Source organism: Misgurnus anguillicaudatus, chromosome 16 (assembly GCF_027580225.2).
Source record: "Misgurnus anguillicaudatus chromosome 16, ASM2758022v2, whole genome shotgun sequence".
NCBI classification, from domain to species: domain Eukaryota; kingdom Metazoa; phylum Chordata; class Actinopteri; order Cypriniformes; family Cobitidae; genus Misgurnus; species Misgurnus anguillicaudatus.
Window position 1 is genome coordinate 27,690,712 of NC_073352.2, and position 15,603 is coordinate 27,706,314.

Genomic DNA, 15,603 nt, shown 5'->3' on the forward strand with positions numbered 1-15,603 from the left:
AGAACGACTCATTTTACTTAGAAATTCAGAAGCAGATATTTTATAACAAACATTGGCTACCCAATCATTACCAATGAGTCTATTGTATTTCTATTACACTACTACATCTGTAAGTAAATCATTTTCAATGCAGAAATATTACTACTACTAATAACAGTAGTTTATCAGGGTAATGATGATGCACTAATTTTTTTTTAAACACTATAATGTTTTATAATGTCGGTCATTTATACTTTTTTTTTAAACAATGTGTGTGTGTTATTCTGAGAATTAAGCGAGTACATTTGATTCTCACCCAAACAGACAATAACATCATTTCCTGCTGCTGCAATAAACCTGCTTTTCTTCTCCAATTTCCCAAAGGCTTTTGGGGCAGTGATGAGGAGAACAATAGTGTTCTGTGAGGAAGGAGAACCGAGCCGCTTCTATCAAAGATGTATACCTTACACACACACACACACACACACACACACACACACACACACACACACACACACACAGCGAGCTTGGGATTTGCTGACTGCAGTGTTGTGGGTTAGAAGAGAAGTTTGAATATTCAGGATATTCTGATTTAAGTCTGTTCTTCACGTGACTACAGAAGAGAAATCTAGCATTATGATCTTTTCACTTTATCTCTTTATTTCTAGATGAACATGTGCTTGAACAAATTGAAACCTGCTTACAGGAAAAAACCTTGTAACTGAAGTCGGAGGCAGAAGCAGAGTTTAACTCCTGTTCGCTGGCTGATATGATTACATTTAAGCGCAGGATCAGAGCGGCACGCCGGGATTTATCAGAGCTCCGCTGTGTGTGCGCGTCTGTGTCAGACAGGCGACTCATTCTCCAGGTAGAAATCGGACTGCGGCGAGTCTTGACCTGCGGGTCCGTCGAGCGCTCGCACCTGTATGGAGCCTCTGTGTGGTGGGCCAACTGAACCCTGCCATGAGAAAAAAATATCCCACACAAGAGACCGATTCAGCCCTTACGGCCCCCCCAACAACCACATTAAACAACGAGTCTCACGACAGATGAGCGGGCAGAGGTCTCACAGCGCTACATAAACTACAGCTGATGCTGGAACTCACATCACAGAACGGGTTTAACAAGATTAATGACACAAATCCACATTTGTCACTTTAAATGAATCAGAATTTATTTTAAAAATGAAAGATGATGTGCAGAAAATACCAGCATTATTTCACAAGTCTAACTTTGTCTTTCAGGACTTTAAACTTTGGGTTGTTGTTGATTTTCTTGTTGAACAGAGAGTAAATTTCATCCTCTGACCTGTAGTTGGAGTCTCCACTGAATGAATAATATGCTGCTAAAACCTGAAAAATAAACAACGGACACAAATCAATAATCAATTAGATACGTGAATCACAACCTCCATTCAGTCTATAGGCCTCCACCGCCTGGTAAAACTAACCAGTACTAACGATATTTAAAATCACAGGAGCGCTGCTAACAGGGGACTCCATGAAGAAGTTACATCACTAAATTCATTGATTGTTGGTACTGAAACACCACTGAAATTATATGAAACCCACCTTCTTTCTCAGTTTTTTAATAGCGAGTCCGTCCTCTGGAGCGTCTCTCAGAACGGCCTTTATCGTTCCTTTCCAATTAAACTTCCCTATAACACAAAAGTCAGACATAACCAGAGAAAAAAATTAATATAGGATGTTACTGGTGTGACAAATAAATGGCACTGGCTTATATTTTTAAGATCTGTCCGTGGAAGGTATTTTCAGTCTAGGACTAGTCTGTGAAACCACTGTTAAATCTGAGGCAAGGATTATTAGTCATTTGTAGTAAATGATCCGGCGTCGTATTCATGAAAAATCTTAGCACAAAAAGTTGCTCCAAGTGACAAAATTCTAAGAAAATTTTTAGAAATGTGAAAATTAAAGAAAGGAATATCAACGAGGACTTTTAGGAGGTTTAAAGGAGGCATATCGTTTTCTCTCTGCACTAAAATGGCAGTGCTGTGGTTGTATAGTGCAGATTAAGGGGCGGTATTATTATAATAAGAGCTCCTTATGACATCATAAGGAGAGCCAAATGTCAACAACCTATTTTTTCATGTGCTTGTAGAAAATGGTTTACCAAAACTAAGTTACTGGGTTGATCTTTTTCACATTTTCTAGGTTGATAGAAGCACTGGGGACCCAATCATAGCACTTAAACATTAAAAAAGTCATATATTCATGCCATGGCCCCTTTAAAGGAATATTCCATTTTCTTAAAAGAAAAATCCAGATAATTTACTCACCACCATGTCATCCAAAATGTTGATGTCTTTCTTTGTTTAGTCGAGAAGAAATCATGTTTTTTGAGGAAAACATTGCAGGATTTTTCTCATTTTAATGGACTTTAATAGACACCAACACTTAACACTTAACTCAACACTTAACAGTTTTTTTCAACGGAGAAACGATTGTCATTTTTGACAAGAAAAATAAAAAATATGCTCTTAAACCACAACTTTTTGTCTAGGTCCGGTCCAGCGCGACCTAACGTAAATGCGTAGTTACGTAGGGAGGTCACGTGTTACATATATGAAACGCACATTTGCGAACCATTGTAAACAATAAACTGACACAAAGACATTAATTATTATCAGTTGACATACAACAACGGTCCTCTTTCAACACACTTGACTTGTAAACACTGGGGCGTAGTTTCGCATTCGTCCTCTGTGACCTCTTGACGTCATGATGTATTGCGTGGGGTCACGCTGGCGCATCACGACCGGATCTAGACGAGAAGTTGTGCTTTAAAAGTGTATATTTGTTATTTTTATTGTCAAAAATGACAATCGTTTCGCTAGATAAGACCCTTATGCCTCGTTTGGGATTGTTTATAGTCCTTTGAAACTCTGAAAAAAAACTGTTAAGTGTTGAGTTAAGTATCAAATGTTGGGGTCTATTAAAGTCCATTCAAATGAGAAAAATCCTGCAATGTTTTTTCAAAAAACATAATTTCTTCTCGACTGAACAAAGAAAGACATCAACATTTTGGATGACATGGTGGTGAGTAAATTATCTGGATTTTTCTTTTAAGAAAATTGAATATTCCTTTAAGAGTTTTTCTAAAAGCAAGGAAAGCGGAAAAACGCGAAGAGTTCTGCACAGTGCAGAAAAAAGTAAATCACTACATTAACTACAGTAACAGATTCAGTGACTGGAAAAAAGGCAACTATGCAGCAGATATGATTTAGGTCTGTTACAGACTTCTATAAGCAAAGTGATCTCATCTATCTATCTACCTATCTATCTATCGCACGTGTGAGTGTGCAAGTATGATTAAACAGGAAAAAGTTTTTTCTCTTCCATCTTGGACAACCACCCAATCAGTGACTTCCAAAGACCGTGTCATACATAGCCACGGGGTCAGCCCTGCCTCCTCACTAAGAAAATACAAAAAATGTTTGTATTTTCCTTGCTCTGAGTTGCTCTAAGATTGGTTCTGAATCACTCTTAATGTAAGACTCCCACGTAGAAGTTTTTCAGCTAAACTAGGAGCTCTCTGAGAGGATTCGAAGAAGCTTTAAAAATACGGGCCCTTATCATTTGGTCGGCATACGGCAAGTTCCCAAAGAGGAATTTAAGTAGCTTTTATATTTATTTAATTTACAGAAAAAACAAACCGTTGTGCACATCTAATAAAGAAAAGTATTATTACTTGTAAGAATACAATACCTTTAGGATTTGAGTCAAACTCCTCTTCTTCGTTTGCTGGCTCCTCCCCCTCTGGGTTCAAACTCTCTGATTGGTCAAAACAGACAGGAATGAAGTGATGGTTTAACAGAGAGAGAAAGAGAGAGAGAGAGAGATATTCTAAAGGATTAATTACCATCAAATTCCTCTTGTTTAGATTTCTTGTGTTTCTTCTTTGTTGTTTTCTCGTTGCTTTCTTCAGTCTGTCTTTTCCTCTTTTTTCTTGTCTGTTTATCACAAGTGTTGTGTCCGTTCTGGTCTGAATTCTCATCTGATCTCACTTTCTGCTCTCGCCGGCTTTCATTTGGTCCGTTGTTTATGTTTGTTTGGTTTTCGGTGGAACATTCAAGTTTATTCTGCGAATGATTATTTTGGGTTTTGTCCTGCTCAAAAACAATTAAGCAAATTCAGAATTATTTAATTCACAATGAAATTCAAAAGATTTTTTTAATTAAATTGAATGCAATTAGCAGCAATTAAGTTTATCAGTTCAGTTCAATAACTTCAAACACTTAAGCATGGACAGGGAATAAATCTTAAAATAGTTCATGTTAAAACAATTACACTAATATCCTTAGATTAATACAGCATTGCAGTAGATCTTAAAGCTGCCTGTCTCAATAGCCTCTTTCACACAGTAATTCTGGTAAATTACCGTGAATTTACCAGAATGAATTTACCAGTAAATACAAAAATGTGCTGTTCACACACGCAGTGGCGTTCCGTTATTTTACCAGTAAGACATCATTCAGACATCAGTATCAAAATACCGGTAAATACGTTGAGAAAGCGGAAGTACCTGTAGCACGCGGCGAACTCAGTGTTGTATTTGTAAACAATCCACGTTGTTCATATCCACGGTCCGTATTTTGCTGTTTTCACGTCTGTGGTAAACAGTCGCGAAGTTGCTCATGACCAAACAACATTGAATGAGACGACGTCAAACCGAAAATGCGTTTTTAACAACACTACTGTTTGCACATTAGGCTTCACAGAGGCCGTGCTAAGGACGTCGGGAATTCGGCAGTAAGCTGTTTTAAACAACTTTGGTGAAGAAATATGGACGTAAACTTCAGGTGTGCTCAACTTTCAAGCAGCATGTGTGTGGAAACGTCCGTAAACAGTGGGGGGGTAAACGCGTCATCTGTATTAAAACGCTATGATTGGCCCGAAGCTGTCAGCACGGTCTGACGTCGTCCGTTCTAAATGCCGGTAATCCTATAATTTTCGTTCACACATAGCGCTTACCGGTAAATTACTGGTAATCTTACAACCTGTCTTACTGGTAAATTGGGAGCACTGATTTACCGGAAAGGTTCTGTTCACACATGATCTGTTAACTGCAATTTACCAGTAAATTATTATCAGTAAAGACTGTATGTGTGAAAGGGACTAATAAAAGAAAAAAAGAAACCTATTTTTTTCAATAGATATTGTTTTTGACTTTTTGTGTACTAAATCTATTAGTTTTACCAGTGATTTTAAGGTATGGATGTGATGACTTTTTTCTTGATTTGTCTCAAAATTCACTTTTTCGAGCAGGTAAGTTGTTAAAATGCTGTATCTTAGCACTTCTCATATTATTAGGATAAATAACTTAATGTGTTCCTAACGTTTGTAATAAGCTTTGGATAAAAGTGTCTGTTAAATGAATAAATGTAAAAGTCACATATGAAAGAGACAGAGAGTGATTCAGAACTGATGAAGAATCATGAAGAAGCACTTACATTGCTAACAGCTGATGAAAAAATCTCCCAGACCTGCTCGACTAAAGCAGAGCCGTGGATCTTCAGACTGTTCTTCATCCAATTCTGCATGAATACAAAACGCATGACAATAACAAACAAGCTCACAAACAACCACGCTGAATGAAGATCCATCACGTTGGCTTTGAGATCTTCACCTGAAACTTTGCTCTCTTCCTGGGCACATTCTCATACGAGCTGACCTGATCCAGAACCTGACGCAGTTTGGGATCGATGTCGGGTCGATCCATAGCCTCGTGTATCCTCTGGAAAGCGATAGAAGCTTTGAGTCATCGAACCGAAGAGAAATAGTGTGATGTTAGAGCTCAGAATTTGTTTACCTGAATCCACTGCAGCTGTTTCACTTCGCCTTTATTTGCCTTCGCCTGGAAATCTTTCCCTCCGTATTTCTGATCTTCACTGATGCATTTGTTGTGGTTTCTGTAATCTTCACCCCTGTACACAGACACAATCAGTCACAATAACCCGTACACAACAAACACACCCACCTACACAACTTCACAACAACTGACCAGAAATCTTTTCCACAGTCGATGCAGGACAAAACCTGACATGCGTGACATTTCAGCACGTGCTTCTCCACCTGAGCTTTCTTCAAAGACTCTCCACAGGCATCACATGTGAAGACCACCATCCTAAAAGATCAGCCTCCAGTCCTCTGATCAATCCGATCTCTCCAATTGATCTTCTTCTTTAACCTACTGAAATGAAGTGTCGAGTGACATCAGGAAGAAAAAACTCTATAATTACTTAATCATTCTTGAATCTTATTTATTAACTGTGATTTTTTTTGAATACATATTCCACACACTCTTTAATTTTTACTTAACAAGTAATAACAACCTACTACTACCTGCACGGGCAAAAGCATGAAACGCTTGTGCATCAGCTCAGCTGGTCTTCCTGCCTGACCAGCTAAGTCCAGCTAGACCAGCTTAAAAAGTGACCAAAACATAGCTAGACCAGCTTGCTACACCAGCAAAACCAAGCTAGGAGACCAGCTAAAGCCAGATCACTAGCTTATGCTGGTCTTAGATGGATTTTTCATTTTCATACTTTTTAATTTTAATAATGCATGCTCAACTATTTCAGGTATATCACATCTGTTACAACAACCAGTTTCATGCTTATCAATAATATGTAATGGTAATTTACAGTCATCCATATCAGTATCCAATTCTAAAGCGACACAAACGTGTTTCTACTTTCAAATATACTCATCTTACTCCAAACTTGCCTTTGAATATTATATAGATGGCGTCCTATGTTTCCTGAAGGTCTGGACTGGTCACTTTCTACATTAATTCGGGTTTAATTTGGATCACAGGACGGGTCCAGTGAAAGATTCACGTGCTGGCGCCTACACTAGCCGGTGCGCAACTGTTTTTATTCCGGACTGAAACACAAAACACAAGTGAAAGAGATCCGATGAAAGAACAGAACGCGAAAATAAATACAAAAATTAATCCCAGTCTATTTTAATAATCACCTGCGTTTGAAGAAGACATGGCAGGGATTGAGATCGCACGTTGCGGACGACGAGGTAAATAATAAGTTGGTAAAAGGCTGGATTGTTTGTGACTGGAGTACGGATGGTAAAAAGTGACGTACTGGGTCAGGAAATTATAATTCTTTAATTGTGTTTTTGAAGGGAACATGGGTTAAATAAATAGAATATACATATAGCTTTAAATATTTTTACAGAAATATTATTTGTTCTGGTGCACACGCCATAAAAAAGAAAAAGAAGGAAGTGACGTAGATTCCGGAAGCGATCCGGAAATGGAGGATGATATGAGGGATGGTGAAGGAAGTTATGGGTGGAAACTGGTAGAAATAAAGAAAATTCGTGATTTAATTTCAGATACGGATAGTGACAAGGGTAGTCATCTCGCAAGAAGGAGAAAGAAGAAGTAACGTTAACTTATAAGGTAAAGTTCGCTAACGACTCAGTGAGTAACATCATTGCTTTGAAACTCACAAAAGCACTTGAAGAAAGTGTAGGGATGGTAGAAGGTATTAAATCTCTGAAGGATGGAAGATTGTTCTGCAAAGATAGTAAGCAACAAAAAGCAACTTTGGGAATTAAATCAATGATCGGACATAAAATGTATGGAGAGTTAAACAGAGATGTGCGAGATTTGGATGTGATATTAAATATTTGCATACAGCAACGAATTGTTTGCAGAATAAAAGTTTTTGTTTTCATCATATATATGTGTGTATAGTGTGTATAATAATTATGTATATATAAGTACACACACACACATATATTAATAGTTACATATATGTATATATTAAGTTTTCATATTTTTATATAATATAAATTATATAAATATGTATATACACATGTAAATATATTTTCTAAACGTATACATGTGTGTGTGTTTATATATTTCAGAATTATTATACACTGTACACACATAGATATGATGTAAACAAAAACTTTATTCTGCAACTATTACTTACGATTAATCATTATGCAGCCTACAGAGGAGATGATCTTACTACGCCACAACAAATTTTTAATGTTTGAGTCTGGATTGCCTCAACTTTCAAAAGTTACGTAAGGCAGAACTATTTATCATGCTGTCATAATCCATATTCGCTCCAATTAGTGCCACTGCCACATAAATATACTTTTGAGCGATTGATCACATGACTTCTTTATATTCAAATGGTACATGTATTGGTAAAATGTAAGGCTTATGTAGGCTTATAGCTATTCAGACATTATTAGGTAATGCCCCAAAGCAACATAAAATCTATTGATTAATAAAATTGAAGTCCCTAATATCATAATTGTGCTCCACACTCCTATCTAGTAGGTGGCGGGAATGCACCATTTAAGTTTGGTTTGCCAACCGCATTAAACTTGAGAGGAAGAAGATGAAGACGACAGAATGATGTAGGACTCTTAATTTGAAAAAGGAAGAACTGACATCATCCGCTGTGTGCCCAGTATCCCAGCGTAAGGTGAGATGAGTGACAATCGCTTGAAATACATAAACCAACACTAAATACACAAGCAACTCACAAAATCGCAAAAGTTCGAGGCTCATTTTATCATGGCTGGTCAATGCACCATTATTATTGAGTCCTGTGATAAGTGTGTTGATCTATACACCCATCTGTATACTTATTATTATTTACAAAATGACTATGCATGGGCTGAGATTTTTTATTTATTTACTAGCTCCTCTATGAGACCATAATCTAAAATCAAAACATTGTATCATGTTTTGCTATTAATATTAAATCTACACTTTTGTATGATGTGCAGATGGACGGCTTGAGCAGTCACAGTGTTTATGTGCTACAGCAGTTACAAGAGCAACGCATTCAGGGTTTACTGTGTGACTGCATGCTGGTGGTGAAGGGCGTCTGTTTCAAAGCACACAAGAACGTGCTCGCTGCCTTTAGTGCGTACTTCAGGTACAGCACACTACAGTCATCCGATGCAAATCCAATTCTGCATACTATATAATGAGACGCTCAGTGTTAAATGATCTTTGGTTAGATCTTTGTTTCAGAACTCTCCGGCACAGAAGAACGATGTTTTTCACCTGAGCATTCAGGATGTGGGTGGGATCGGTCAGATTCTGGATTATATGTACACCTCACACCTGGAGCTCAACCAAGACAATGTTCACACACTGATGGAGATCGCACAGATCCTGCAGGTGACACATCATGTTGTGGGTGATTTTTATCATTACGTCTAATTGTACTTTACACCTAAAACCAGCCAAACAATTTAGGCTGGTTTAAGCTGGGTGGGGGGTTCAGTAGGGACAGATTTTTTTCAGAAAGTAAGGTTATATGATAATGATTCTTTGGGTAAAATATGAGCTGGACTGATCATGTCTATATGTTAACTCTTTGTGCATTCATCAGAGGTTTGTGTTTGTGCAGGTGTCTAGTATCCTGAACATGTGTCAGATGTTTCTGAAGCCCTGCGCGATGGTGCCGGACACGTCTTTCTGTCTGCCTGCCACCGATGTGGTTTATGATCAGGACTGTGTGTTGAGAAACTCTGTGTCCACAGATTCGGATCTCCACAAACATCTGCTCATCCCCACCAACGACCAGTACAAACGAGCACAGCCCGCATCAGGCCCGAGCAACACCTTACCGGAGACAGATGCTGCGTCGCAGCCAGACCGACAGCCGCCGCACGGCTACAAGCTCAGAAACTTCTACACTAAACAGTATTTCAAACAGAACGCTAATCAGAACCTCGGCCCGTGTTTCGGGTCTGGCGCTTTCGGAGGGATGGAGGAACGATTAACAGCAAGCGCTACCAACCAATCGCTGCCACAGAACCAAACACAAACATCCAGTATTGTGACAGACTCCACCCACCCGCCCGTGCCTGAGCCCGCTGCCCCTCCCACCGCTCGTATCCTACGCCCTAAAAAAGCTGTGTACCTGAAGAAGTTCAACTACTTGCGTTCTCACGTCAGCGTGGACGGGGAAGAGGCCGATGTCCGATGTGATCAGCAGGAGGCGATGCTAACCGATCCCAGCAGCACAGACGTGCCCACTGAAGCCCTGACCTCTGACCCTGCTGATGCTGACCCTGCTGAGACTGTGATCTCTGACCCAGCGGAGGTGTCTCAGTTAAAGACGACACCTGCAGAAGACACTGCTAACCCTGAAGTGAGACCTGACACTGATAGGTCAGAGGTCAGGAGTAATAAATACTGTTGTGAGCTTTGTGGAAAGACCTTTAAACATCCAAGTAACCTTGAGCTGCACACGCGCTCACACACAGGTAACACACACACACAAATGTTTGTTTGGCTATATTCAGGGTTCCCACAGGTCCTTGAAGTCCTTAAAAGTTTGTGAATCTGGGGGAAGTTTTTAAAAATATACATACATAGATACAGGTCATTGAAAATGCTTGAATCTATTTTATGCAAATCCATTTATTCCCTGTGTAGTGTAGGATAATATCATAAAAATTCTAGACTTTTTAAGCACACGTGCTAAACTGGTCGCTTTAAATGCTTATATCTTCTATATGCGAATGTTGATTCATACCAAAATACTTTTAGGCATAGTTGTGTTTGACACATGAAAACGTCTCTGATTACGTATGTAACTGTTGTTCCCTGAGAAGGGAATGAGACGCTGTGTCTCTTTTGCCATACTTCCTGCGTCTCTCTAACGCCATCTTTGGCAATATTTCAGATAGCGATATACTTCCTGGCTCCTGTGTCACCCTGTCTTTGTCGTTAAGCATCACCATTGGTTGAATTTGATATACACATTCAGGCGTACTTACCCCTGAAGGTGTCCCCAAATTGTCACCGCAGTGACGCAGCGCAAGTTCCCTAGAAAGGGAACTGTAACAATGTATCTTTAAAGGTAACATTATGTAACCTTGCTCTCACTTATAAATGTCTCCCCACATTTAGTCCTTGAATTTGAGGGTATTGGGCCTGGAAAGTCCTTGAAAGGTCCTTGAATTTGAAGTTAACTAAGGTGTGGGAATCCTGTATATTGGTGAGGTCATCAATTTAATATCAGATTAATAATGTGCATTACCATAGATTTAAAGACCAACATTATTTTTTATAATGAGTCTTTTTATTTAGTGTGGAGCAGAAAAATATCCTTACAGGTTGGTCGTCATGATATTTGACTGTGTAAGTGAGGATTTCACCCTCACACACACTATATTGCAGTCTTTGCATCCTAAATCTCACACTCGTGCCATTTTGCAGTATAAACAGTGTTATGGGGTGTACACACCAAACGCGAAGCAACGCGTTGCTTGCTTTAGATTACTTGTGGGATTTAACTTCTTGTCATGCAAATTTTTCGCTTGAGTTAATTATTATCAACTTGTGCGAAGATCTGTTTGTCGCTAAGGTGTGTTTGAGGTGAATAGCGCATTTTATTGCAGCAATTTGCGCTATTTGCATCGCCCTGCGTAAGTTTATGTCTGTTCGTGTCTTTGCGTCTATTCACGTCTTTGCGTCTATTTGCGTTTGGTGTGTACGCCCCATAACTAGTGTTCACATTGGAAATTCCTAAAACAAAAGTGCATTTTACCCAGATTTACCCAAAACTCTATAAATATATATTTATTTATATACATTTTTACATTTAAATGTAATTTATATTATATAATTATAAATACTTGGTCTTTTTTGTTTGTTGTCGTGATAGATTAAAATGCAGTGGCGGCTGAGGACTGCTCATCCGAGGGGCACAAATTCAAAATATGTGTTCGGAGTGTCATGTGTGTTGCTTGTGTTTTCAAAATATGTGTTCGGAGTGTCATGTGAACCATGTACGTCACGTGTTTTGTCAAAAAAAGTGCCTGCTGCACACACATCAAAACCATTTATGATAAAAGAGACGCTCACATTCACAAAATACACGCAAACACTCCCTTAACAGTAAACTCTGATTACACATAAGATTATGCGAGTATCTGGTAAACTTATTTTGACAAGACACGTGATGCACATAGGATCACTCAACGTGCAGAACACATATTTTAAAGGTGCAATGTGTAATTTTCAGGAGGATCTCTTGACAGAAATGCAAAATAATATACAAAACTATATTATCAGGGGTGTATAAAGACCTTTCATAATGAACCCTTATGTGTTTATTACCTCAGAATGAGACGTACATACATATACAAGGGTCCCCTTCATGGAAGTTGCCATTTTGTGCCACCATGTTTCTACAGAAGCCCTTAACGGACAAACTTTTTTTACTAAGTTGTCTTCGATGATGACATGTTTGTCTGGTGATGGCTACCGTAGCTTCTCTTGTGTGTTCCAAAAGCGAGGGGTGAGCAGTGGACTGAGCCGTTGGTTGCAATTCACAACATCACCACTAGATGCTGCTGAAGTTTACATATTGCAACTTTAAAAATTACAAACCACACACATGACGGGCTACATACATGTTGTGACGAAATTCGTATCGAGCGCCCTCGAAAAAAGAAGTCACCAGCCGCCACTGTTAAAATGTACATGCAAAATATAGAAGTAAACTCAGGTGTCTTGCTCACAGGACAGTGCCAGTTAAGAGGTTTAAACAATTGTGAAAAGCGCTATATAAATAAAATTGTATTGAATCCTACACTGATTTGTTTCTGTGCTTCTTGTGTCGCAGGTGAGAAGCCATTCCAGTGTAACCTTTGTGGTAAAAGATTTTCACAGGTAAATTTAGTCTGACGTTTGTTACTCTAGCACAAGAAATACACAATTGATCAATATCTGTGTGTATTTGTGTGTGTAGGCAGGAAACCTCCAGACACATCTACGACGTCACTCGGGCGAGAAACCCTACATCTGTGAGCTCTGTGGTAAAAGGTGTGTGTTATTTCTAACAGTATTGTTAATATACTGAGACAAGAAATTGGAATTCTCACATGTCTGCTTTGTTGTTACGAGGTAAACATTTGAACTGAAAGTTTTGTGCAGAAAGCATCTGACATTTCTGCTGTTTGCGCTGTTGTTGAGTTTTGTGGCGGCAGGTGATGTTCAGCGTCACATTATGATTCATTCGGGAGCTCGACCGCACCTGTGTGATGTCTGTGGACGAGGTGAGAAACACTAAAAAAACAGCAGTTATAAAATTTGAAAATGATGGCCGGTGATTTAAATAAGTTTGCGTTTGTGTGTGTGTGTGTGTGTGTGTGTGTGTGTGTGTGTGTGTGTGTGTTAGGCTTTAGTAACTTCAGTAACCTAAAGGAACACAAGAAAACTCACAGCACAGAGAGCGAGTTCACCTGCGATCAGTGCGGAAAATCCTTCAACATGCAGCGTAAACTCATCAAACACAAAGCGAGACACACAGGAGACAAACCGTACAGCTGCCAGACCTGCGGTAAGAAAAACAAACACACACTGACTCTTTAAATGATAGAGATCATTGACTGTTCTCAGATCTGAAGTGTGTGTATGTGTGTAGGAAAGTGTTTTGCAGGGTCAGGTGACCTACAGCGCCATGTGCGCTCACACACGGGTGAGCGGCCATATGCGTGTGACACCTGCGGGAAAAGTTTTACACGCACCGCAGTTCTGCGCAGACACCGCAGCTCCCACTGCACGTCTGCAGACGCTGAACAGACGCTCTGTGCAGACGGACCCCCACGCATGTGACATCAGGCCCTGTTGGGGGCCGGCCATGATAACTTATGATAACTGGACCAGTGGGAGTCAGCCGTATGCCGTAATGTGATTATTTCTGTGTAAAATTCACTCAGGGATTATATTTGTTTTTTTTTCTCAATTAAATGTTATTTAGTAATAAACTGGATTATTTCTTTGATCACATGCATTTCAGTTGTAGTTTCGTGTTTTAATGCATTAACTATGTAGTTTGTGTGATGATAGCTCGTGATTCCTGATCACAGCTGTGCTTTTTATTTATCTGGCAAACCCAGAATCTCATTTAGACTAAAGTCATCCTCAAGAAGTTTATTTTGTAGCACATATCCACAAGCCTTAGATCGCTTTGCAGGAAGACGTTAGAAAATGACATCCACACAAAGACAAAGCATACAAATGAAGGGGTATGAGGACTTCCAGTAGTTACAATGATATTTTATTTTCTCACCCAGACCAGAAACTTAATGCATTTTTAATACAAATGTTTAGTATGTTTACTGATTTTAATTATGGGGACAGCTGGAATGTGCTCATGACGCAGATAGATATTAATATTAAACATTTGACATAAGAGATCATTTTAACTTAAATTTTACCCTAAAGGGGATATTTCACCCCCCCACATAATTTTTTCTTGATAAGCACACAGCTGATGGTAACCATTGACTTTCATAGTAGCAAAAAACAAATATGATGGAATTCAATGGGTGTCGTCAACTGTGTGCTTACAATCATTTATCAAAATATCTTCTTCATTATCACAATACTTCCATTATATTTGTTTTCCTACTATGGAAGTCAATGGCTACAATCAAATGTAAGCTTACCATCATTTATCACAATAATTCGATAATATTTGTTTTCCTACTATGGAAGTCAATAGTTACAATCAACTATAAGCTTACTATCATTTATCACAATACTATGGAAGTCAATGGTTACAATCAACTGTATGCTTACCATTATTTATCAAAATATCTAATTAATTTATCACAGTACTTCCATAATATTTGTTTTCCTACTATGGAAGTCAATGGCTACAATCAACCATAAGCTTACATCATTTATTACAATATTTACATAATATTTGTTTTCCTACTATGGAAGTCAATGGCTACAATCAACCACAAGCTTACATCATTTATTACAATATTTACATAATATTTGTTTTCCTACTATGGAAGTCAATGGCTACAATCAACTGTATGCTTAACATCATTTATCACAATACTTTAATATTTGTTTTCCTACTATGGAAGTCAATGGTTACAATCAACTGTATGCTTACCATCATTTACTAAAATATCTAATTAATTTATCACAGTACTTAGATAATATTTGTTTTCCTACTATGGAAGTCAATGGCTACAATCAACTGTATGCTTACCATCATATATCACAATACTTTAACATTTGTTTTCCTACTATGGAAGTCAATGGTTATAATGAACTGTATGCTTACCATCATTTATCAAAATATCTAATTAATTTATCACAGTACTTACATAATATTTGTTTTCCTACTATGGAAGTCAATGGCTACAATCAACCATAAGCTTACATCATTTATCACAGTACTTCCATAATATTTGTTTTCCTACTATGGAAGCCAATGGCTACAATCAACTGTAAGCTTACCATAATGTATCAAAAAATAATCTTCATCATTTATCACAATACTTCGATAATATTTGTTTTCCTACTATGGAAGTCAATGGCTACAATCAACTGTATGCTTACCATCATATATCACAATACTTTAACATTTGTTTTCCTACTATGGAAGTCAATGGTTATAATGAACTGTATGCTTACCATCATTTATCAAAATATCTAATTAATTTATCACAGTACTTACATAATATTTGTTTTCCTACTATGGAAGTCAATGGCTACAATCAACCATAAGCTTACATCATTTATCACAGTATTTCCATAATATTTGTTTTCCTACTATGGAAGCCAATG

At 38.2% G+C, this 15,603-nt stretch overlaps 2 protein-coding genes across 4 annotated transcripts; one reads left to right on the forward strand and one right to left on the reverse strand.

Annotated features, from left to right (window-relative positions):
* Window positions 1-1,127: 1,127 nt before the first annotated feature.
* lyar (Ly1 antibody reactive homolog (mouse)) lies at window positions 1,128-7,117 on the reverse strand. 2 transcript variants are annotated; one of them, XM_055177626.2, is made up of 10 exons: window positions 6,978-7,117; window positions 6,726-6,884; window positions 6,001-6,186; window positions 5,809-5,923; window positions 5,626-5,733; window positions 5,450-5,533; window positions 3,859-4,105; window positions 3,705-3,770; window positions 1,551-1,636; window positions 1,128-1,331 (listed from the first exon to the last, which is right to left on the reverse strand). In XM_055177626.2, the coding sequence occupies exons 3-10, from the start codon at window positions 6,120-6,122 to the stop codon at window positions 1,194-1,196; spliced, it is 966 nt and encodes a 321-aa protein (XP_055033601.2). In that variant the 5' UTR covers window positions 6,123-6,186; window positions 6,726-6,884; window positions 6,978-7,117; the 3' UTR covers window positions 1,128-1,193. The 2 variants fall into 2 exon arrangements, with proteins under 2 accessions (XP_055033601.2, XP_055033602.2); XM_055177627.2 differs by having other exon boundaries at window positions 6,001-6,189.
* A 131-nt stretch (window positions 7,118-7,248) lies between these two features.
* zbtb49 (zinc finger and BTB domain containing 49) lies at window positions 7,249-13,804 on the forward strand. Of its 2 annotated transcripts, none has more exons than XM_073854423.1 (10): window positions 7,249-7,419; window positions 8,314-8,464; window positions 8,772-8,923; window positions 9,009-9,171; window positions 9,404-10,265; window positions 12,635-12,681; window positions 12,761-12,834; window positions 12,985-13,067; window positions 13,190-13,351; window positions 13,436-13,804. In XM_073854423.1, exons 3-10 carry the CDS (start codon window positions 8,772-8,774, stop codon window positions 13,624-13,626), a joined length of 1,734 nt encoding a protein of 577 aa, XP_073710524.1. In that variant the 5' UTR covers window positions 7,249-7,419; window positions 8,314-8,464; the 3' UTR covers window positions 13,627-13,804. The 2 variants fall into 2 exon arrangements, with proteins under 2 accessions (XP_073710524.1, XP_055033599.2); XM_055177624.2 differs by having other exon boundaries at window positions 8,317-8,464.
* The last annotated feature ends 1,799 nt before the right edge of the window (window positions 13,805-15,603 follow it).